General features: G+C 40.1%; 1 protein-coding gene across 2 annotated transcripts in view; it reads right to left on the reverse strand.

Moving 5' to 3' along the window:
• Positions 1–24,879, reverse strand: part of pcdh1a (protocadherin 1a) — a 256,512-nt gene that overhangs the window by 61,158 nt on the left and 170,475 nt on the right. Inside the window, exons 4-5 of one of the 2 annotated variants that reach the window (XM_061897822.1) lie at positions 7,161–7,380; positions 5,160–6,057 (exon numbers count right to left, since the gene is read on the reverse strand). In XM_061897822.1, the coding sequence (XP_061753806.1) occupies positions 5,960–6,057; positions 7,161–7,380 (318 nt within the window). In that variant the 3' untranslated portion in view covers positions 5,160–5,959. Of the gene's footprint in view, positions 1–5,159; positions 6,058–7,160; positions 7,381–24,879 lie in introns of those variants that run through there. The other variant, XM_061897821.1, reaches the window with a different exon arrangement.

Genomic DNA, 24,879 nt, shown 5'->3' on the forward strand with positions numbered 1-24,879 from the left:
GCCCCCTGGTTCAGATGTTTACATTTCTCTTGACAACACGTTGGAAAAGGAGAAGGCTTACTCTTAATTACTTTTTCTTTTTTGTACATTCTTGAGCCAAAAGACGGCTCGGCTCGTATTGAAAAACAAGTCTATTAAGGGCACTCTCGTAATTTGAGGTAGTGATGAATGGTCATTTACTTTTGTTCTTGTATGAGCACATTTAAAGCTTTGGAGTTACTGGCAACATTCATTCGTTTCACTAGCCTTGCACAAAACCCTCACTATTTCAATGATACAAGCACTATTGATGGAACTTAATATGTGCTTATAAGCACATACTTTTTTTGTTTGGCAAATATTCCAAACACTAATCAGGGTTTAATCAATGTAGTACACGTGTGGATAAAAGCATGTGTAGATCTAAATTTAAGTGAAGGATGCTGTGAAACTGTCCCAGGAGGATGTCGCAGAAATATCTCAATAAATTATATATGCTTTTTCCCCCCACTTTCTTCTTTTTCATTATTCAAACAACATTAAAATGATGTATTATACATATTTTATCAACATTTTCCGCTTGGTAATTTTTATGGAAATATTCCAGGAGTTAGGTGGTCAGTAATACCCAATGAGTTTGAGGTTTTTACAAAGAATATATGATCATCGGCAAGGCTATTCCAGTCAGCAGGACACAATGATGAAACTATGGAGTAATCATTTTAATGCGCAAAAAAAGGTGAAATGAAATCGGAGGGAGTAGATTTATTGAGATAATGGGGTTTCTATTCTGGTTCCTTCGAGGTTTCACATGTGGCCGCAATCGCCGCCACTCCATTACATGTCATCTCATTCTTACAATAAGCCAATTTCATAATTGGCTTCAGTTAATGGTCTGCGCCTCACATTGCCTCATTCAAAGGTTTGGCCTGCCTGCAGTCATTTGACAAATACTCACTGTGTAGTTCACATTGTTGGTGATCACGCAAGCAAGAGGATGTTTTCATTTCAAACTGTGAATGGTATGGAGCTTTGACACATCGTTCTATTTCAGATCAAGCCCCTATGCTCTGTAAGGTCACTGGTATGAAAAAAAGGGTGACGATAAACCATTGTCTGTGGTGCCGGCGCCTAATCCAGGTTAGAAAGTTTAATTCTGCTCCAGTTGGGCTCTTCCAGTGACCTATTTGCTCTGCAATAAAATTACAAACACGCGGGGGGTAACAAACAGCAGCAGCTGATGTGAGCAGGGCACAATGCGTGTGCTAGAATGATCTCAGAATTATAGGCGTATTACTCATGACAACTTGCCTCAGGGGACCACTTGATGGGGCTTTTTCCAGAGACGCCTCGAACAAAAAAAAATGGAAGTCTCATGACTTGTCCTTTTGTGGTAGCAGATCCAGCGGTGGCTACTATGCTGGTACAAGCACGCATAGTCCATTCTGGTATTAAAAAAAACATACTATGACACTTGTGTTAGGACACCCGCATCTGTAGAATAGTGCTACATTATGGCACCCAGCTGGGAATGTGACTCAAAGGACAAAATAAGGACCATTAAGGTGACATTCTGCCTCTCAGTTCACATTGCAGAACTCTTTAAGATCTTTCAAATGCTTTGCTTGTTATTTTAGTACACATGCGGAACAGAAGCCCAGCGACAGACAGTAAAGGTTGAAAGTACTGGACCTCATGATACTGGAATCGTAGTTATTAAAAGCGGAGGAAAATCCCTGACAGGCGTTCAAAAAGAACAAACATGTGACACTACATGCATCCTCTGAGAGATCTAAGGCTGGGAAATCAGACAGCATTTCTAAAGGACCTCATTATCATGCAAATGGCATTCGTGCCATTTAATCTCACCCTTCTTGATATCCCACATGGCAGTGAGTCTGCACAGAGGAAGACTCGGAGAGACCGCGCGCTAGGCAAGTGTCCATATCCAAATACCTCCATCTGTGGACATTAGAGAATTTTATGTGTCTTGCAACCTGCTACTCACCAAGAGAAAATGAAATCACTGATACCCAATAGAGTGATTACACTCGTGGTTGGACCAGGAATGACAGAATTGGTGGCACACGAGCAGAGCAAGGCTGGAAGCCAGCAGGGGCTAAGACTTTGACTTACTTGTACAAGTCACCCACAGAGTTCAACATCCTTGTTGTTAAATATAATTAAGAAGACACTATTAGTTAACAGTATTGTTTGTCACATTTAAGGAAAGGAATCAACTATGCACAGCCAAAACGAAAAGCACCTATTGTCTCTTGCTGTGAAATCATCCCCTCTATCATGGAAGAGTGTGTTGGTACACGTTTGTAGGCATGTTGTGGGTGATTTACTAAGACTGCATGTACAACTGATAACTAAAGCAAAAGGGAGGAAGACCACCCTACTTAGGTTTTGTTACGGCGGGGTCACATGTTATCGCACCGATCGTTTCTCTAAGATGCAAACGGAACTCCCGAGGCAGCTTATTTTCCATAAATCAGTCATGAACACAAACCAAAGATTAAACAGAGAAGCTTGCCTATAGCATGGGAATTCGCTATTGCAAAGCTTAGAACAGGAATAGGAACCAAAGGGTATGCACATGTAACTTGTTGCATGGAGAAAAAAGACAGCCAGACTGAGTGTGGCGAAAGAGTGTGAGCGTCCCGAACACTAATCAGAGGCAGATGACAATAATCAGCACCCATGGCAACTAAGGCCCTGTTTACTCTAAGGCGGATAAGGTTATCCAGGATACATCACGCCTAACCTTATCCGTGTCCACACACAACAATGCCACCGTTTAAGAACCCTGCCTCCCTCTGTCCGCCGGCGCAACGCGACCTAGTCCGCATGCGCGGTAAAAAAAATAGATCATAAAATGCGCGCGTCATATAGTCAGTCAACTCTGACCTGGAAGTGTATTCTTTCTATCTGCAACCTAATAGAAAATGGCTGCTCTTGTTCTGAAGAACAGAGAATTCTTTGTATGGTCTGACGACGAGGTGGAGTTACTCTTAAAAGTGACTCAAGACTATAAAACCTCCATGGCGGCAAGGAATGTTGATTGGGAGTCCTCGCTATTGAAATACGGGGACATTGTGTCGCGGTTTTTGGAGTGCTACCCATCCCCGGTGAAGGACAGCTTGATCAGCAAAGATTTTCCCCACCAAAAGGAGGACATAACTAAAGGTATGTTTTTGTGACAAGGTTATTCTGTCTTAATTTAACTACACTTCCTGTGTGGGCGCGGTCTTTCTGGTGTCACTTCCTCTCCGTACTCACTTTGTAAACGATCAATGAGTCCATACAAAGCTAAGTGCCGGAGATTCAAGAATTACATGGTTGACTTATCCGTGTAAAAAATGTTCTTAGGAAGGGGACCTTAAACGATGGTTTAGTGTGGCTGAAACGGGGCTTAGGCTAAATCATTATTTGTTTAAGGGATTAAACAATTTGGCGTAGACATGGCCTAAGAAACACAAACCCAGGGGTGCTGAAAACAGAACTAAGAAAGTCAAACAAATTAAAAACATGATCCGGGTAACGGATGATGACAGATTTTTGCGTTTATAGTGGCTGTCACCATGGAGACCCTCATTTCCATCCACTTTTATGGCATCATATGCTACAACTCTGGTGTTTTGTCATGTTGTTGACATACAACACACTAATAATGTACAACAGGGGTTGCTAACCTGTCGATTGCAATCGATCAGTCAATCTTTAGGACCCTACTGGTCGATTGCATAAATAATACAAAAAAAACCCAATGTATTAATATGACATTAGTGACACCCCCACCCGGAGAGTGACCAACAGATTCGCAAACAGGCACGTATTTAACCGCTGAACACACCTCACCTCTCTCTCTCTTTGGCTTCACATCCTCCGCCCTCTTCACGGCGGCCCCCCCGAGCATGGCGGTGCACTTCACCTGCTCGTCTCGCAAACCCGCATTTAATGACGTGCTCAAAAATCATCGTGCTACAACAATGCGTTAAAGCTGACTGTTGCAACGCATCAGATATTTTCTAGCAATCCTTCTGCATGCCAGAACTTGCATTATGGGGACGCATCATTAGAAAGGTGCTCACACTTTTTGGCCAGCAATCAACTGGCTTTCTCTCTCAATGTGGTGCTCTGCTGGAAGTTCTGCCGTGTCTTCCACAAACTGTAAGGTTCCGCAAAGGCGAGCGGCCCATCGGGACGCGGCGCCGTCAGGCTAAGGCCCGTCCGTCACTCAAGGAGCCCACCGTCACCATCTACGTCATTACTTGACTGCAACAGGAAGCTAACAAGCCAAATAATACCGTTTGTGAACATTTCTCATTCGTACAGATTTTGTGATGATTAAATTAAACATAGACATGAGCAAAGACAATAATATAAGATGAAACAAGGCAACAGCTAAAGAGGGACTTTCGTGTTTATCCCCTCTCACAAAGGAAAAACCCTAGTAGACCATGCCCTAAGTGTTGCTGTTTACATCTATTTTAATTAAGAAATGTTGCTCAGTTATGATAAAACTGCTGCTATTGTAATGCAAATCCCTCAGAGGGTTTGCAACGGCTCTATGCTACATCGGTAACTGCTTTCTTTATCGCCTCAAAAGGACCCTTAATGGTCCGTTCAAACTCAAATGTATCAGTCGGAAGCTTGGCAAGATCCACCTGGCATGATCCTAGAATCCAGCTGTCTCACAAAGGGTAGGGATTAAAACTGATTAAATGGTACCTAATCTTATTTCTGGTGAACTGTATACATTTCTGCTTTAGTTCATAGTTGGTATGTTTTTTTCTATACAAACATGACCCGCCATGCATGGCTGACAAAAGTGATTGGCAGATGTGACTATACTAATTTAGTAGCTTAATTTGTCTATTAATCAATATTGGACTCGGTTGATGGACAGGTGGGAAAGGAAATCAGTCACAGTTTTGCTTCTCATGTCATAAATTGGAACACACAAACCATGGAGCAAAAAAACAGACAAGGTACAAAGTCTCATGGTGTTCAAAGCTAATCATGAGCTCAATGATATTGATGAGAGTCCAAGTATAGCAGCATTGTAATCAAAATAAGTTACCGATTTCGGTGGGGGAGGCGGCATACATGTGAATTATATTTTTTTGTAAATAAATACATGCACGCACACTTTGGGTGTAAATAACCAGAGTGTTTAATGCGTACTCCACATGCATGAATGTAAGAGTGAAAAATACACAGGTAAACAGGAGTGAATTCTAACACAGCCTGAAGACAAGAATAGGAAAAACAGAGTGAAGGGGAAGAGGAAGAACTCCAGAAATTAACCATCCTACATACATAATATTTGAAAATGTACTTCCAATCAGAGTAAAACATACACACATCCCAGACACAAGACCTCAAATTGAAGGTCTTGAAGAATTCCATACTTTCAATACTGTGCCACGCTTTAATGAAGGCCATTAGAGTTGCAGCTGTTAAAGTTCAACTTGTATAACGGAAGAGACATCTCTGTCGATATTTGGAGGGCTCAGAGATGCAAAGGAAGACAGTCTGAGGCTCACACTGTGTTTGATTCAACTTTAATATGGCGACACGCCATGCTCCCCTCCCCATTCTATGCCTGCCAGTCATCTCAACGGTGATGAACACAACTCTGCACCAGTGCAGCCTGTCACTCTGCCACTCAAATGCTTTAAAAGAACTTCATGTCACAATTCAAATGGAGCTGGGGAAAATTTCTGCTGTCTCTTTTGATTTTTCTGTCTAATCCCTCCTTTTATCTGGGCTCCAGGTTATCTCCCTGAAGTGGGAATCACATTTTAATTAGGTCTATCCTTGGTTAGCGGAGCTTTGTCACATCTCCCCGCCCTATATGCCTGCCCTATGGGTGTGCATGTCAGAGACTCTTAGTCCCTGCTCCTTGTCACAATCCAACATTTCCTGCATCTTGTGCCATCTTTTGATTCTTTAACGTCTCCATTTCTGCTCACAGGCGGGCTCTCCTGCTGCTGACAACAGAGAGTGCCCTGTGTGACTTAAACTTGCATTCTGCAGCTGGGCAAAACACGGCATCAGAAATAGAAACTGAAATGAAAAAACATGCAAATGTCACATACCTTAGGTACAGAATCATGTGAAAATAAATGCATCAACTGGATTGCCTTGCCTTAAAGTATGATATTAGTAAGAGTAATAATTAGAAAAATTTAGTACGTATCCAACACAAGGGTATTGCAAACTGCAAACATGTTTCCATCGGTAGAATAGTTTTAAGGAAAGAGAAATCAACCTTCCCAAATTAGTAATTTAGAGGCTCATTAATCAAAAGTGTAGCTAAATCTTTTTCACTGACCAGAAAAGAGGGCACTAAAATCAGTAATGCTACCCCTTAAATCTGTGTTAAGCCCCAAAAGCAAGACCAAGCAGAGCTAAAACTATACATTACCGCAAATAAAATGGAAATGGAAGAGAGAGTGTAGGTGAGTGGCGAGATCTGAGGCAGCCCAATGTGAAAGCTATTATAACCAGAACCAAACCATGTGAATCAGTGTGTTACTGGACAGCGTATAGATAATTTTTGGCAGCCTAAGGTCATAAGATTGTTTTTTATGACAGTCAGTTTACAGAAAGGAAAGCTTTGTCTATGAATGACTTTTAATGTTGACTGCTTTGATACGGAAAACAGCATTTTTTTAGGTTTGACAAACACATGTGGCCCCGAACTAAAAAAAAAAAAAGATGCAATTTGGGTTCAAGTAACAAGGGGCTACTTATTTTGATCCCGGTGTTGTCTTCACAGATTTATTTAGAGGGCAAATGCTCCATTAGTTGGGCTTTTTAATTAGCACTCTGAAAAGAGGGTCATTAAGGATGTTTGACAGAAGACCCGCTGATGAGGAAGACGGAGACAAAGCTAGATACCTCACACAAACACACTGTAGGTTCGCCTACACAAGCAACAAAACAGGTTAAAATCCAATAACAACTCATGCAGGTTGGCGGCAAACATGCCAACTCAACATCCTGCGTGTCACAGCACATTTCAACTCTAAAATTGCCAGAAAGCAAAACAAATCTCCCACAAATGTCCCCAAAACGTACACAGAAAACTCCTAATGGGTCAATTTGCATTCAAATACATATTCATAGGGCGCACAAGAGAAATGGAGGGGGTGTTGTCATCGTACCGTTTTCAGGGTGTTCGTTCTCTCCAATGCTGCCATCTGGAGTGGTTCGCTCATAGTGGTCCTCAGGCAGGGTCAAGGGTCCGATGCGAGGGCCAGACGATGACTTGCTGCTGGGTGTCTCCGATTCCTCCAAGCCACTGTCATAGTAACTGTGCTGAGAGGCATCCTGCAGGTCCTGCACGGGGTTCGTGGTAGAGAAGGTCACTCGCCGGTGGGAATGCTGGAAAAACAGACAGAGCCATGAGAGACTTATTTTCAAGCAACACGTATCCTTTTGTTTATGTGCTCTACTGAGAAAACCAACAGGTAGTATTCCGGCAGTCATAGATGAAATAGACTGTGTAAAGTATTGGTACATTTACAGGTACTGAAAATGGAAGACAATATCGTGTTGTTGCCCCCTTGGCAGCTGTAACAACTTACACTCCTCTGAGAAGACAAGATTTGGGAGAGTGAAACTTTTATACGAATGTCTCAACTCATGATTTATTGGCTAATTTAGTCAACTGAAAGGTTGCCGCACTATACTTTTATCAATGTTATATGTGCAGGAATAATGTCTGTTATTACATTACTCTCCCTTGGCAATAATGCTTTAAAAGTGACAGTCCAAGGCAGGGATATTCAACTGGTGGCCCGGGCACTAAATTTGGCCCGGAATGACCACCATACTGGCCCCCAAGGGATACAAACAATTTGCAACAAATTCCTGTTGTATCGAGGAACTTGGACAAGTGTAAAAACAACTTTCCTTGCATTGACATTTTGACCTTGCTAGCAAACATAGAACACTGGGGTCCAAACATGTAATTTACAAAACGAAGGCATTCCTCGAGGCAGCTTTTTCATTCCTCTTTTTGCCTGGACAAAGTGGCTAGGGAGAGGGAAGTCTGGGCTTCCCTGCTTAAGCTACTGCCCCCGCGACCCGACCTCAGATAAGCGAAAGAAGATGGATAGATGGATGGGTGGATGGATGGATGGATGGATGGTGTGCAGTGTAAATGGGGCCTATATGTATTTTAGCCTTCGGTAACTTGAGATTGTACAAGTATATTAAAAGTCTGTTATAGTATACACAAACAGCAAAAGTAATTGAGATAATAGCAATATGCATACATTATTAAACTACTTTCAATACATTTGCATTTCAAAATGCTGGGAGATTATGTTTCTGTTATCAATATGCAACTAGAACATGGTGACACTCACACTTGTGCACACACTCTCCAGACCTTCATTTTCAACCCGGCTACACACAGAGCGAAGCTTTGTGACTTTTAACGGATAGCCAGTGGCTTCTTATCTACTCCCAACCACCCTTCCCTACATCTGGCACCGTTGCTTGGACTGTATCCATGTTTAAATACAGCTATTGTTTCTGATCTTAGATTAGCACCAGCTATGTCTCAGGACTGCATTTTGTACAGTTAGAGGAAATATCCTGAAGACAATGTTTCCAATGACATACATATTGACATGTGCTGCCTATGGAAAGCATAAGTATATATTGGTATTGCATATTCTCTAATCAAAAATGATGGACAGGCTATCTTTTCAAAACAACACACCACTGAAAATCACATAACAATATATATATATACATATATATACAAACCCCGTTTCCATATGAGTTGGGAAATTGTGTTAGATGTAAATATAAACGGAATACAAAGATTTGGAAATCATTTTCAACTTATATTCAGTTGAATATGCTACAAAGACAACATATTTGATGTTCAAACTGAAAAACATTTTTTTTTGTTGCAAATAATCATTAACTTGAGAATTTGATGCCAGCAACACGTGACAAAGAAGTTGGGAAAGGTGGCAATAAATACTGATAAAGTTGAGGAATGCTCATCAAACACTTATTTGGAACATCCCACAGGTATGCAGGCTAATTGGGAACAGTTGGGTGCCATGATTGGGTATAAAAGCAGCTTCCATGAAATGCTAAGTAATTCACAAACAAGAATGGGGTGAGGGTCACCAATTTGTAAACAAATTGTCGAACAGTTTAAGAACAACATTTCTCAACGAGATATTGCAAGGAATTTAGGGATTTTACCATCTACAGTCTGCAAAATCATCAAAAGGTTCAGAGAATCTGGAGAAATCACTGCAAGTTAGCGATGATATTACGGACTTTTGATCCCACAGGCGTTATTGCATCAAAAACCGACATCAGTGTGTAAAGGATATTACCACATGGGCTCAGGAACACTTCATAAAACCACTGTCAGTAACTACAGTTGGTTGCTACATCTGTAAGTGCAAGTTAAAGCTCTACTATGCAAAGCGAAAGCCATTTATCAACAACACCAAGGAACGCCGCTGGCTCGGCTGGGCCCGAGCTCCCCTAAGATGGACTGATGCAAAGTGGAAAAGTGTTCTGTGGTCTGACGAGTCCAGATTTCAAATTATATTTGGAAATAAAGGATGTGGTGTCCTCCAGAACAAAGAGGAAAATAACCATTCGGATTGTTATAGGCACAAAGTCCAAAAGCCAGCATCTGTGATGGTATGGGGGTGTATTAGTGCCCAAGGCATGGCTAACTTACACATCTGGGAAGGCACCATTAATGCTAATAGGTCCATAGCGGTTTCGGAGCAACATATGTTGTCCTCCAAGCAACGTTATCATGGACGCCCCTGCTTATTTCAGCAAGACAAGTGGTACAACAGCGTGGCCTCATAAAACAAGAGTGTGGGTACTTTCCTGGCCTGCCGGCAGTACAGACCTGTCTCCCATCTAAAATGTGTGGCGCATTATGAAGCGTAAAATATGACAGCGGACTGTTGAACGACTGAAGCTTTACATAAAACAAGAATGAAAAATAATTGCACTTTCAAAGCTTCAACAATGAATTTCCTCAGTTCCCACACGTTTCTTGAGAGTTGTTAAAAGAAAAGGTGATGTAACACAGTGGTGAACATGCCCTTTCCCAACTACTTTGGCACATGTTGCAGCAATGAAATTCCAAGGTAATTAATATTTGCAAAAAAAAAATGTATGAGTTTGAACATCAAATATCTTGTCTTTGTAGTGCATTCAACTGATCGTGGGTTGAAAAGGATTTGCAAATCATTGTATTCCGTTTATGTTTACGTCTATCACAATTTCCCAACTCATATGGAAACGGGGTTTGTACATACATATATTTATATATATATATATATAATATAATATATATATATATATATATATATATATTTATGTATATATATATATATATATATATATATATATATATATATATATATATATATATAAATAAAAATGTATATATAGGCTCCAGCACCCCGCGACCCCCAACGGGACAAGCGGTTATTACATTTTGGAATAAGTCTGTAACATAACTAAATTTGGGGAAAAGTGAAGTAATGTGAATACTTTCCAGATAAACTGTATCTTTTAAATGGGACCTGTGATGATTTTTCACTTTTTCTGATCTATACCTGTTACAATGTTGGATACTCGTGTTAAACAATGCCAAAGCATTAAATTATGAGTATTATTTTATTTGGGTGTGAGCTTGCACGCAGTTTTAGATGTCTCTTCCTGCTGAGTTTTTGCAGAAATACAAAAAAGTTAGGGCATAGTATTATTATTTTAAAATTTTGGCAGATGGACAAAAACAATGACATGTGACATGCAGTAACATCATCTTTATGCAGCTCTGCATTGATCAGAGAGTGTGCACGTATACATAATGTTTATGACCAGTAAAATCTACATAATATTTATGAAGTTTGTTTTCGACCATGTCTGGAATAAAACAGCGGTGATGTTCATTTTCAAGATAGATATTTAAAATTTACATTTTCAGAAGATAAATGATGATAAATGTGGAGAGCGTGGGCATGATTTAATTTGCAATCTGGCAACGTCTCCACAATCGGTTTACAAAATTGGTTATAAATATGACTGGAGCAAAAGTACGTACAATATACACCAAATCATATCCAATATAGAATAGAATAGAATAGAAAGTACTTTATTGATCCCTGGGGGAAATTCAGCACCACATTTCGCTCACAATAAACAATAATACATAATATATGACATATATATAATATATAATATATGAATAATATAAATATGTTCTACATTTAAGTGCAGTCAAGGAACATATGCATTATACAGTCTGATGGCTGTCGGTACGAAGGACCTCCTGTGTCGTTCCGTGTTACATTTTGGGAGTCTGAGCCTTCCACTGAACGTGCTCATTCTCTCCGCAAGGTCCGAGTGTAGTGGGTGGGAGGTGTTGTCCATAATGGCTAGGAGTTTTGCTAGACTTCTCCTCTCTGACACCACCGCCAGAGAGTCCAGCTCCACTCCCACCCCGTTACTGGCCTTCTCTACCAACTTGTCCAGTCTGTTTGCGTCCCTCACTCTCATCACGCTGCCTCAGCAAGCCTCGGCATACAAGAAAGCGTTCGCCACCACCGACCACCGATTATGTATTATCTAGACCAGTAATTCTCAAACTGTCGTGCGTACACGGGTTCCATTTATTGGTTCGCCGAATAATCACTTAATTACTCTTAAGTTTTAATTATATTCAAGCAGAATGTTGCTGTTCAAACTGTGTGTGATAGTACTGTGGCCAAAAATAATAAATATTCTTCTTAAATAAAACCTCTGCCTTGTTTTTAATGAATACTTTGTCCTGCTATGCTACTGTGTTTTAATCAATGTTTACTTTTATAGCCCTGAATCACTAGTGTCTTAAAGGGCTGCACAAACCACAACACAAACAACTACGACATCCTCGGTAGTCCAACATAAGGGCAAGGAAAACTCACACCCATTATGTTCATTATGGTGGTATTTGGAAAGCCAAGTGTTCTTTGAGGTTGTACTTAGTCAAAACAATTTGAGAGCCACTGATCTAGACCACAAACAAGTGTTTTAAATGTATGATTAAATCATCATGTCCCCTTTAACATTATTATTCCAGATTTATATTCAAATGTTGCTCTGTATCTTCTTAATTAAAAAAAAATGTTAGTGATTGGCCTATTTATCCAAAAAAAATCATCCAACTCCCCACATTAGCTTACTTTTCCACTACTTTTTAAGTTTGACAAAGCAGAAAAGGCAGGAAATATGACTGCAATTTAATGGAAAATGAATCTTTATGATCTCTACACTGGGGGGTTAGAATGAAAAAGGCATTGTAATTATGTAAGTATTTCCTTGTTACATGCTGATAAGATTTGATGAAGGAATAAAAGTGAATGCATAAAGGAAATCTTGAAATCAATGGCTTGAGGAAGAACTGGGCGGCGAATAATAAATCATTCAAGATCACACCCTTTATCAAATTGAATGGATTGTAAATACAGTTAGGGGACCGTTAAATTCTGCCTTCTAAAGATCAGATTACTAATGGCGACTTGCAGCCGATCGACAACAGAAAGATGACTCTCTGCACTCGCACATGCAATGGAACTCCCCACCCCCACACCAGCGTATCTTGTAAAATTCGGGAAAAGCACTGAGACAGCAGAACAGGTCTCCCTCTGCTGTACCAGTCAGCCAGATCGATACCACAAGTCTCTGCTTTTCACCGAGCAAACCACTTTTTGGGTAAACAGAAATCACGCCAACCTTTCATACTTTCAGTGCATGCACTCCAGATATTGTATAGAGGAAATGCTTTCAGAGTGTCGGTAATTTCTATGCACATTGTAATACAGTTACATAGCTTTAAAATGTTTGTTGTTCATATCTGGCGTTCTCCACCAATCATTTTTTTTCCCTCACTCAAAGCACCGCCGCATTCCCCCATTTCTCATCTTTTTGGAGTTTTAGTGTGCATCATATTTTTTTTTTTCTGCAAGCAGTGCTGCTACGTCGACATATATCAAATACTGTGTGCAATATAAAGCTGTCCTGGGCATATCAGTTACAGTTAAAAGGTATATTTTCAACTAAAAGTGGAGATTTCCTGAGACTAAACAATGGCTCCTTATAGTCTTTATGATTTGTATGCATGGTGCAGCAGCAAGTAAAGAGAGTGGCGCTTCATATGGGCCAAAAAGAAACGGCTCTCTCAGGGGTGGAGGGTTGAGAAGTAATATTATTTGAAAACATTATGATTGAGATTTCTTTCTCTCTTGGAATATTTAGAAAATATAATTTTCCTAAATGCAGTTTTTTTTTATGCTGTTTAATCAAACAGGCCGTGCAGATGGCCACACACTATGTATATGTCAGTGGTGCATTCTTAATTCAATGCTACGGATCAGAGACTATATGTGAAAGGGGCATTTAGTTGTTCAAATGTGGGTTCCTACTTAAACTTATCCTCAAGGCTTCACTCCAAAGAATCAGCACGCTTCCAGGGTATGATAACTAGCAAGGGCTGCAGAGATGGGAAATAGATTCTCTTTTTAGACTGAACACAAATCCTTTGCCAGGCCTTGGGGCTACAGGGACGCGGCAAGACAGAAGGATGGAAGTAGAGGCTGGACAGGAGTGTGGAGTTGGTCAGGCAGACAAAGACGGCGCTTTGGCTGCAGGGGACAAGCAGAAGGATTGGATTCTGGGGGACTGGAGGCGGTTGTGGGGGATTGTTTAGGCATTGTGGGTAGGAGTAAGAAACTACGGGGCTGAGACTGAAAGAGGGAACATCTATCCGACAACTGAATTCATATCCTCTTTTAGATTGAGTTTAAATAATTTCATTGTGTGCATAATATTATGATCCAAAATCAAATGGAAGGATTGCTTTTCACAACGGGGACTAAGACACATTTTGAAGTAGTAATAAACACCAATCATCTTCTACCTCCTACACAGATTGCATTTGGAGAAACCCAGCCAGAAACTGCAGCCACTGCATTTCCTTGAACACATTTATATTTCACAAAGCCAAAATTATCAACTGGCAACAATTTAATTAACTTTTGGATGCATTATTATTTTAGACATGAGCTGACATCAAGTCAAATACAAACAGATAATCAGATACTTCAGTTCAACCACCTGATCAAACCTACTGCAAGGTTTTTTTTTCAACTTTTCCACTACAGAGGGGTTTGGGTCCACCAATATATTAACACTAAATTAGTACCGTGTTTTTCGGACAAGAGTGCTTATAAGACGCATTAAAGGGTTCACATTATGATTGTTTTTCTAGATTTAAAACATTTCCTTGTTGTCTAAATAACATGTAATGGTGGTTCTTTGGTCAAAATGTTGCATGGAATATGTTTTATTGACTGTCTGTTCAGGATGCGCGTTTTGTGGATTTATTTACGTGACTCCACTTCAACAGCATCTTTGTTTGACCGGTAGTTTTTAGCACTTCCATAGCGAGTCTATTGGCAGATGTAAGTTAGAACTGTACGCTCCTTATATTAGAAATGGCAACAGTGGAAGAGGAATGCCACACAGCAAGAGGATAGAAAAAAAAGAAGTAGCTTGTTAACTTCAGCACAGGCAACAATGGTGGACGTTCGCACATTTTCTGGACTTATGCAGATCGCAAATACACAACAACAGGTAGGTGAAATATTGGGGTCACAAACACCATAATAATACCCGAATGTGGTCTTGCTTGCCTACCCGTACTTGCTAGCTTTATTTATTGAACATGTGTCAGCTTTCAGTCTACACATATCTCTTATGTGTGACTGCTGACACACTAATTATTACACCATGTACCAAATAAAATTGCTTCGAGGTCGGTCAGCGCAACCTCAATTAATACACACATCAGACGCACTGTGTTATAAGGCACACGGTCGATTTTTGAAAAAATGAAGGGATTTTAGGTGCGCCTTATAGTCTGAAAAATAAGATAATCTAACTCTTAAGTTTACATTACATATATATATATATATATATATATATATATATATATATATCCATCCAATACAATATAAGCACAAATCATCTATACTTTTATTATTTTGCAGTGTGAAATGTGAGAAAATGTTTGATCAAGTGAAATTAGTGAAACAATGAACAATGGCAGGTATAAAGAACACAAATCTATTTGTTAACTGGAATTAACTTATGGTGTCTTTAATTAAATATAAATGGATTGGTAATTTATTTCAACACTAAATTGGTCCTCTTTTGTGAATGTGAGCGTGAATGTCTTCTGTCTATCTGTGTTTGCTCTGTGATGAGGTGGCGACTTGTCCAGGGTGTACCTCGCCTTCCGCCAAAATGCAGCTGAGATAGGCTCCATAGCATTGTCCACTGCCACGTTCTTGTACCTTTTTGGATCCACGGGAGTAATTTGATTTGTAAGTTTTGTCAGGTAAGATTATCTTCCTAGTATCGCCTCCTTTAGAGCGGCTTTTGTTCTACTTAGTAGTGTTTTGTTCATAGCCCCCTTTTCTCTCCGTAGACGGAGCGTTTTGAGTTATTGATATTTTTGTTAATTTAGAGCTCAGGTCAGTTGTGTTTTTATAGCCTGTTTTGTTTCTCCCGTTTTGGACCCCTTCCATTGATCAAATAAATATATTGTATTTAAATCCTGCATCTGTGTTCAGAGTCCTGTTCTGGTCGTGACAGTAGATAGAAAATATACATTGAGGATCTTTGAAAAAAAGTCCTGCTGATTCCATGAAAGTGTTAGTTGAACAGAAAAACTAGTTTTTTATAGTAAATTTAAAGCATTTTCAGTCAGTTTGATACATATGATCATTATAATATGCGCTTTTTCGCTTCACTGTCACAGTTACTTTCAAACAGACATAAAAAGTGGCACCCTTAAGTACAAAAAAATGTCACCTCAATCAGTGATGTCAAACTGGATGTGATAGATAGATCGATAGATAAATGGATGGATGGATAGATAGATAGATAGATAGATAGATAGATAGATAGATAGCTAGATGGATGGATAGATAGATAGTACTTTATTGATTCCTTCAGGAGAGTTCCTTCAGGAAAATTAAAATTCCAGCAGCAGTGTACAGAGTTGAGATCAATTAAAAAAATAAAAAGTAAATAATGGGTGTATGAATGGAGACATATTAGAAAAATATTACAATAATATTACAATGACAATAAAAATAAAACACAACAATGGGGATAAAAATATAACTGTGATGCATTTAAATTCATTTTTCATCCAGCCCATGGCTTGACCTTTTTTTTTTTTTTTTTTCCTTTACATTTAATCGAAGAAGCATGTTTCTGTGTTGTTTCAAATTCAACATTAACAGAATGGACGGACCTATGGGTATATTTAGTGTGACAGTTTGGAATGTGTGTTTGTGGTGTAAGTGGAGATAGAGTAGTATCTGATTTTTCGGGCACACACCAACAAAAAAACCTTTTGTTATCCGTGGAGAATATGCCGAGCTTCTGCTAATTTACACCACTGGTCCCGAGTGGGACATCGGACCCCACAGCTGCTGTGCTTCCCCACCGCACCAACGACTCATGAATGCCCAGGAGCTATCTGACACCACTCTGCCGTCAGGTGCCCTGCCACTCAGCCAAGCTCAATGATTGCCAGCACACTGAACTGGTACTTATGCAGATGCTGAAGCTTTTTTCATCAATTCCCCCACTTCTTTACTTTCAGGAGGGTGTTTGGAGGGTTAGACTTCACATTTGCATTACTTCTGTCTCTTTTTTTTCACCCGGCATTACAGTATCTGTTTTACTGGACAGTATGCATGTGCATCATTTTAATTACATTTATGGAAGATATTGCCGGAGCTATTGACGTGCGGTGACCTGCACCTGGTGACACATTAATAATTTATATTTTAATTGTTTTTTTACTTAATTCATTAAATCATTCAGCGGGGAATATGCTAATTGATTTGGTATCATACTTGCTGCTAAAGAACAACACATCAACTCAGTATGATTTGTAGTTCGATAAGCAAGACTAAATGATGTCACACTTACAATATACAGGCAATAGATTCCACTATGTAGAAATTAGAATGTGATGGTAAAAAAGCCGTTTAGCAAAGCCGTTAGCCAGCCTGAGCTTAGCAGGTAGGAAAGCCTTGCAGTTGCGAACCAATCGTCCTAATCAGATTTCTGCCCTGTATTTGATCAGCAAATGTTAATTATTAGCTAAAATGTTGCAGTTTTTAAGCTAAGAGGAGAAAAAAATGATAACAATCATACTGAAAATACTTTTAAAAGACAGTTTAATGGACATACTAATTTTATTTAATTTTAAGTTTTTATAATGTTTGATTTTCATTATGCCTGCCTCTCCCATAAATAATGTCAGTTTGTGGCAGGTAAAATCTTCATGCAATATCATTCTGAAAATCAGCATCCGTTGCAGTAGACATTTGGAAAAACTTCATTTTTTTTCCTCTCATACATACATACACACACACACACATGTATATGAATATATATATATATATATATATATATATATATATATATATATATATGTATATATATATATATATATATATATATATATATATATATATATATATATATATATATATATATGTATATATATATATATATATATATATATATTAGGGTTGTACAGTATACCGGTATCAGCTTAGTACCGCGATACCAATTAATCATTTTCGGTACCATACCATCTCTGAAAAGTACCTGTCCACACTTGTCCTTAATAATATTGACAAAATAATAGAGTGATAAATAACACAATATGTTACTGCATAGGTCAGCAGCTAAAATAGGAGCTTGTGTTTACTCACTTACTAATAAAAGACACGTTGTCTTGTATGGTCACTATTTTATTTGAGGACAAAATTGCAATAAGAAAGTAATGTTTAATGTACCATAAGATTTGTAGGTAAATTAAAGCAAAAAATGCAATTGTTGTAATTCCCCTTTATAAGTACCGAAAAATATCAAAAAACTTTTGGTGCCGGTACCGGTACCAAAGTATTGGTATCAGGATAACACTAATATATATATATATATATATACATATATATTTATATATATATATATATATATATATATATATACATATATATACTGTATGTATGTGTATGGGAGGAAAACAAACATATATTGCAGGTTCGTTGAACTCCATGCACAGCACTAACATTAGACTTTCATATTAAGGTGGGGGCCGCAATTGGCCTGAGGGCTGCAAGTTTAAACGGTTGTGTGTATAAATACCCTGTGATTAACCCGTGACGGAGTGTATTACATTTATTTCTGAGAACTTTATTAAATAGTTTTACAAATGAGGCAGCACAAGGCACAGGGGATAGTGCCTGTGCCTCACAATAAGAAGGTCCTGGGTTCGATCGCTGGGCGCAGGGTCTTTGTGTGTGAAGTTTGCAAGTTCTCTCCGTGACTGCGTGGGTTCCCTCTGGGTTCCCTCTGGGTTCCCTCTGGGTACTCCGGCTTCCTCCCACCTTCAAAAACATGGACTTGGGGATAGGTTGATTGGCAACACTAAATTGGCCCTAGTGTGTGAATGTCAGTGTGAATGTTGTCTGTCTATCTGTGTTGGCCCTGCGATGAGATGGCGACTTGTCCAGGGTGTACACCGCCTCCCGCCCGAATGCAGCTGAGATAGGCTCCAGCACCCCCCAACCCAGATAGGGAAAAGCGGTAGCAAATGGGTGGATGGATGGTGTTACAAATGGAGCACAAGGAAGTGAACCAACAAATGTGTTGGAAGAATGCTATGAAGGGTTACAATTTAAACAGCGTCTGCTTCTTTCTTTTCCTTTTCGGACGTATTGTAATGAGAAACAGGCAATATGTGATGCAGTTTATTGTAACTGTATGCCTTTGAAGTCATTAACTTCAATGCACATTTTGTAATCGCTGTTAGGACAACCTGTTAAGACAACCTGCTCATTAGTCTTTCTTACTTTCTGCTGTATTTTTAAGTTTGCTCTATATTATTTTTGTCTGAAAGTCCATGAAAATTATTTCATATATATATATAACATCTTCCATTCTGGCAGCCACATGCATTCAATCATTCAGCAGAGCATTAGAACGACATTATTGCATCTCACAAAAAAAAACATGGTAGCAACATACGCCTGCTGGCTCACATTCGCTCTCACTTCTCCCAGTGTGGCGAGTCACAGTCCTACAAGAGGCACTCAGCATCTCATTTTTCTATTCATAGTCCAATTATCGAGAAGAATGATGTCACACTTCCAACAAAAACAACAAACAGGGTGTATGTACCACAGTGTACAAACTAGAAATGTATAATGTCTATGCTAGCAATATTTTGCCAACATTGTGACAAGCAGACTCATCGTCCATTGTTTTCCACACACAAACACACGTAAGAATAAGAAGTGGCACAATACTCAAAAGCCTCATGTTTGGTTTGTGTGCAAATGTGATTTTTACTCAATTAAATGTTAAAACACAAAATTTCAATCATACAGAAATTACATTTATAACACAGTTTAAGGGACAAATAATAATACATTTTTCAGTGTTATTACTGTAAAATCCAGACTTCTTGCAGTGTGTAAATGGATGTATAGAAGGCATAGCTAGAAAATCCATCCATCCATTTCCTACCACTTGTCCCTTTCGGGATCGAATTCGGGCAGGAGGCGGGGCACACCCTGGACAAGTCACCACCTCATCGGAGGGCCAACACAGATAGACAGACAACATTCACACTAGGGCCAATTTAGTGTTGCCAATCAACCTATCCCCAAGTGCACGCCTTTGGAGGTGGGAGGAAGCCGGAGTACCCGGAGGGGACCCATGCAGTTACGGGGAGAACATGCAAACTCCACACAGAAAGATCCCGGGGATCAAACTTAGAAACTTCGTATTGTGAGGCACAACAACTACACTATGCCCCACCGTGCTGCCCCTTGCTAGAATACGTTCTTCTGTAAAGACACTCCAAGAGTAGATATTTTCAGACGTGAAGACCACCCATATACACTATAGTTGGGTTACTGCCAGCATGAATGTAATTTGGTTGGGGTACATGTCTCCACCACACGGACGGCGCTAGGGGTGATATAGGGGGATTCGGATTTGTCCATGAAGTGTATTGCTCTACCTGTAATATTCACAAACTATTCAGTGGGAAATAACATTGCAACGGCTGTGAAATGATAGATAAATACTGTGAGTCATTCGATAAGAAGTCCTTTTGTTGTTATAAGGAGCAAACAGCCGTAATTGGATAGAAGGATCTGTACAAGATCAACAAGTCTGAGTAGAGCAGAGACTATGCGCGGCATGGCGTAGTGGGTAGAGCGGCCGTGCCAGAAACCTGAGGGTTTCAGGTTCGCTTCCCACCTATGGACATCAAAGTCGCTGCCATTGTGTCATTGGGGAGGACACTTCACCCTTTGCCCCCGGTGCCGCTCACACCGGTGAATGAATGATGAATGAATGATAGGTGGTGGTCGGAGTGGCCGTAGGCGCAAACTGGCAGCCACGCTTCCGTCAGTCTACCCCAGGGCAGCTGTGGCTACAGATGTAGCTTACCACCACCAGGAGTGCATGAATGATGGGTTCCCACTTCTCTGTGAGCGCTTTGAGTATATAACAATAGAAAAGCGCCATATAAATCTAATCCATTATTATTATTATTATTATGTCGCATACCCGGATTTTGTGAACTACCCAATTGTACAACCCACCCCATTTTACACTTTGAAAGACTTTTAAGAATCTTAAGAGTCAACCTAGCTATGGATGATTTGTTTGTGGACAGTTTATGTTTATCTGTAAAAACCCAGTGGGCATTGTGTCATCAAGCCAGGCCTAAGTAATTGACTTCCAAGTTTGACACCCTGGATATTCATGGATAACCAATCTAATTTCATCTCAGCACACTGTGACTGTAAAGCAGGATTAGGAGAATGTTGTTCCCGTGTTTCAGTTTAATTGACAAATAATTATATTAATTTCAGTTGTATTACTGTAAAATCCAGATTATAAACAGCTACTTTTTCCCTGCGTTTATAAAAAGGCGCGGCTAATTTGTGGATTTTTTTTTGTGGAGACATTGAAAAAGTCTTGTCATTATTTGTGCCATGCCACCATCTTTTGGACAAGTTTGTTCACTGCAGGTGGTGATGTCACGACTTGGACTTGGGCGTGGATTGTTTTCCCGAGGTGCAAAGTGAAAGTTGGAGCGGGCAAGGCGTGAAGGCAAAGACATCTTTTATTTTAACACTATAACTACAAAAAAGGCGCGCACAATGGCGGAGAACAAACTTGACTAATGAAAACAAAAACTAGCACAAAGGCAGAACTATGGACAAAAAACAAAACTCAATAACTGCGACATAAATAAACCAAAAACTTACGTGGCATGGGCTGGAGGGAAACTATGGACAATATGATTAACAGGCATGGCATTGCATGAAGGCAGTAGAGGTATCGAGGGTGATAGATGGTGATTATAATGACCACAATTTCAAAGATTTCTCCGGCTGGCCTGTCAATCACTGGGACAGCAGCTATGACGTCATCCCGTTAACGCCCCCTAATGACACGCCACCAGTCTTTAGCCTGCCAAACTGCAACCTCCAGCCCGTCCGACACCACCAGTCTTTCGGCCAGTCAAGCCGCGACCTCCGGCTAGGCCACCAGCACCAGGTCCAAGTCTAAGGCTAGCACCAAGTCCAAGTCCAAGGCTAGCACAAAGTCCAAGTCCAAGGCTGGCACCAAATCCAAGGCTAGCACCAGTGCCTGCACCACGGCTGGCACCAGTACCTGCACCACGGCTGGCACCTGTTGCAGCACCACGACAATCACCTTCTACTCACCCTCCGCACCCATGTATCCATGCAAAAGACCCATTTTCCTTTCTCGTCACAGTGCAAGTTTTTGTTTTCATAGTCAAGTTTCGAACATCCACTGAGAGCGCCTTTTGTTTATACTTTGTTTTTTTGTAACATTTTTGAGTTAAGATAAAAGATGTCACTACCTTCATGCCATGTCCGTTCCAATTTTTTTGCACTATGGGAAAACAAACCTCACCAAAGTTTACGCCTTGACAGGTGAGGGGCTAACCTCCACTGTACTTGCTTTCGTTTTGTGCTTTGAAACGGAAGTTCTTCTCGTCGTCCATGGCATTTATACTCATACGGATTCTTTATTCATAATTTCAAGCAACTTTTGTAAGTTTACAATAAAACTATAAATATTTAAACTTACCAATACCATGTGTGATGTCTGTAGGAGTATTTTCATGCATATTTGCACATACTATCGGAATGTACTGACGCTAGCATCATTAGCAATGGCTAATATGCTAACACGTTTACCGGACATGTTTGTCTGTGTTTGTAATAATAACTTACTTTGGCATTCCTTTTGTATTGTTTCAGTCTCACAAAATCCTCAGTGAATCTATTTAGCTTATTGGAGAGCAAGCTTCCGCAGCTCCTGGGTCCATGACGATAACTTCTGTTTTGTTTGATCGGTCGCTTTACAGCTTATATCCCGGTGGGCTCAATAGTTGGGAAAATGCGGTATTGCTTTGTTTTTTTTCTCATTATGAAAAGTGAGACGGCGCCTCACCTGCCTACCCCTACTGCACGTTCTTGATGCATGTTCAAAATCAACTGATACCATAACCACCTGGGCTATAAATTCCAGCTTACCCGTGACCCTACTGTAATGAGAAAAAGGTGCACAGAAAATGAATGAATGAATTAATGCTGACTTTGTCATGTGTTGTATGTGTTATAAGCTGAAATTGTAGCATTTAAGTACGTCAACTGTTTCATAACTCTGAACTGAATAATAACCGACTCTGCGAGTGCAATTTGCCGGTGGAAAATAAAGCTTCTGCAAAAACAGCTGGGGAGTCATATCTTTTCTTCAAATAAAATTAAACAGGGAGCTCGAGAAGGTGAATGTTTCCAGTCGGTACGGCGTCACACAATGAGACAGGTGGTTGTATAAGGTTATGAGCACGATGGTGCGACACAAGAGAGGGCTTTTATCTTTTTTACTGCAAAAACCTATATGGCACTCTCAAGTTTCCAAACCGAAGAAAACCTATGTGGTCCTGTTTATCAACCCACAGTGGAGGTATACCCAGTGTGTACTGGAGCTAGAAGCCAGCCATTTCCTATTGAATCACAGTTATGTGTCACTCAGATATTATGAAATGGGTTTCCTTGCCCATGTTAAAGGAAACGGCTGATGTCTCCGTGCCCCCCGTGATATGAAAAATTCAATTTAAAAGGATGAGAAAAAGAATGGTGCAAGGCCTATTTTCATTCGCCCCACATGGAGATATGAGAATGATGCTCTATTGTGTGGAGGGAGTGATGCCAATCGTACGGTAGAGAAATTCCTTCATAATTCAATTCAATTTCTTCAAAATCCCAGTGGCAAGCTCTTCTGCCAAAGTGTGAGGCGGCATGATGGAGTCAAACAGTGTGGGCTGCAGACTAAGATGGAAGAAGAGGGACTAGAGATTGAGCCTGAAACAATGGCCGGTGCAGCGGCTGAGTCACGGAGAGCAGCCATCCTCGCTGGAAGATGATAGGCGAAGGCCTGCGACACAAAGTGGAGGAGCGGTGAAAGGGAGAAAATATTTTAGCAATGATTCATTTTGATGATCGGAGCATTGCAAATACAGCCAAACTAATTAAATCTGTCAGGCGTCTGACAGCCTTTGGAGTAAATCAGTTTTGTATAGATCGAGACCAGACAAGCTGTTCTTGCCTATTTCTTGCATTGTGTAAATGGATGTATAGAAGGCATTGCCAGAAAATAGTGCATGTTCTTCTGTAAAGACACTCCAAGAGTAGATATTTTCAGATGTGAAGGCCACCCATGTACACAATAGTTGGGTTACTGCCACCATGAATTCAATGGGGGTATATGTCTCCAACACAAGGACTGCGCTACACCAAAGCCACAGGCGTCTAAAGTTAAAGTTAAAGTCCCAACGATAGTCTCACATACACAGTAGGTGTGGTGAAATTATCCTCTGCATTTGACCCATCCCCATGTTCACCCCCTGGGAGGTGAGGGGAGCAGTGAGTAGCAGCCGTGCTCGGGAATCATTTTGGTGATTTAACCCCCAATTCCAACCCTTGATGCTGAGTGCCAAGCAGGGAGGTAATGGATCTCATTTTTATAGTCTTTGGTATGACTTGTTTAGGGTTTGAACTCATGACCCTCCAGTCACAGGGCGGACACTCCAACCAGAAGACCACTTAACAGGTCTATAGAGGGATTTGGATTTTTCCTGGAAGTGTAGTGCAGAAGACATTTTGAAAGGCGAGCGTCATCGTTCACGATAGCGTTACCTGCAATATTTCCGAACTATTCATTGGAAAATAACATTGCAATGGCTGTGATACGATGGATAAATACTGTGAGTCGTTAGATGAGAAGTCCCTTTGTCGTTGTAAGGAGCAAACAGCCGTAATAGGATGCAAGGATCTCTACAAGATCAACAAGTCTGAGTGGAGCACAGATCACATATTTTTTGATGTCTCATACCACAACTTTGTGAACTACTTAATTTCTTCAACCCGGCCCATTTTACACTTTGAAATACTTTTAGAATTTTAAGAGTCAACGTAGATATGGCTGCTTTGTTTGTGGAAGTTTATGTTTATCTGTATGAACCCAGTGTCATCAAACCAGGCCAAAGTAATGGACTTCCAAGTTTGACACCCTGGATAATGATGGATAACCCAACTAATGTCATCACAGCACACTGTGACTGAGATTTATGTGGAGACCACAGTCTGGATAAGAAAAGTGAGTACTATTTCTATCAATACAATTACT

The sequence above is a fragment of the Nerophis ophidion genome, linkage group LG04 (genome assembly GCF_033978795.1).
Source record: "Nerophis ophidion isolate RoL-2023_Sa linkage group LG04, RoL_Noph_v1.0, whole genome shotgun sequence".
Classification (NCBI taxonomy): Eukaryota; Metazoa; Chordata; class Actinopteri; order Syngnathiformes; family Syngnathidae; genus Nerophis; species Nerophis ophidion.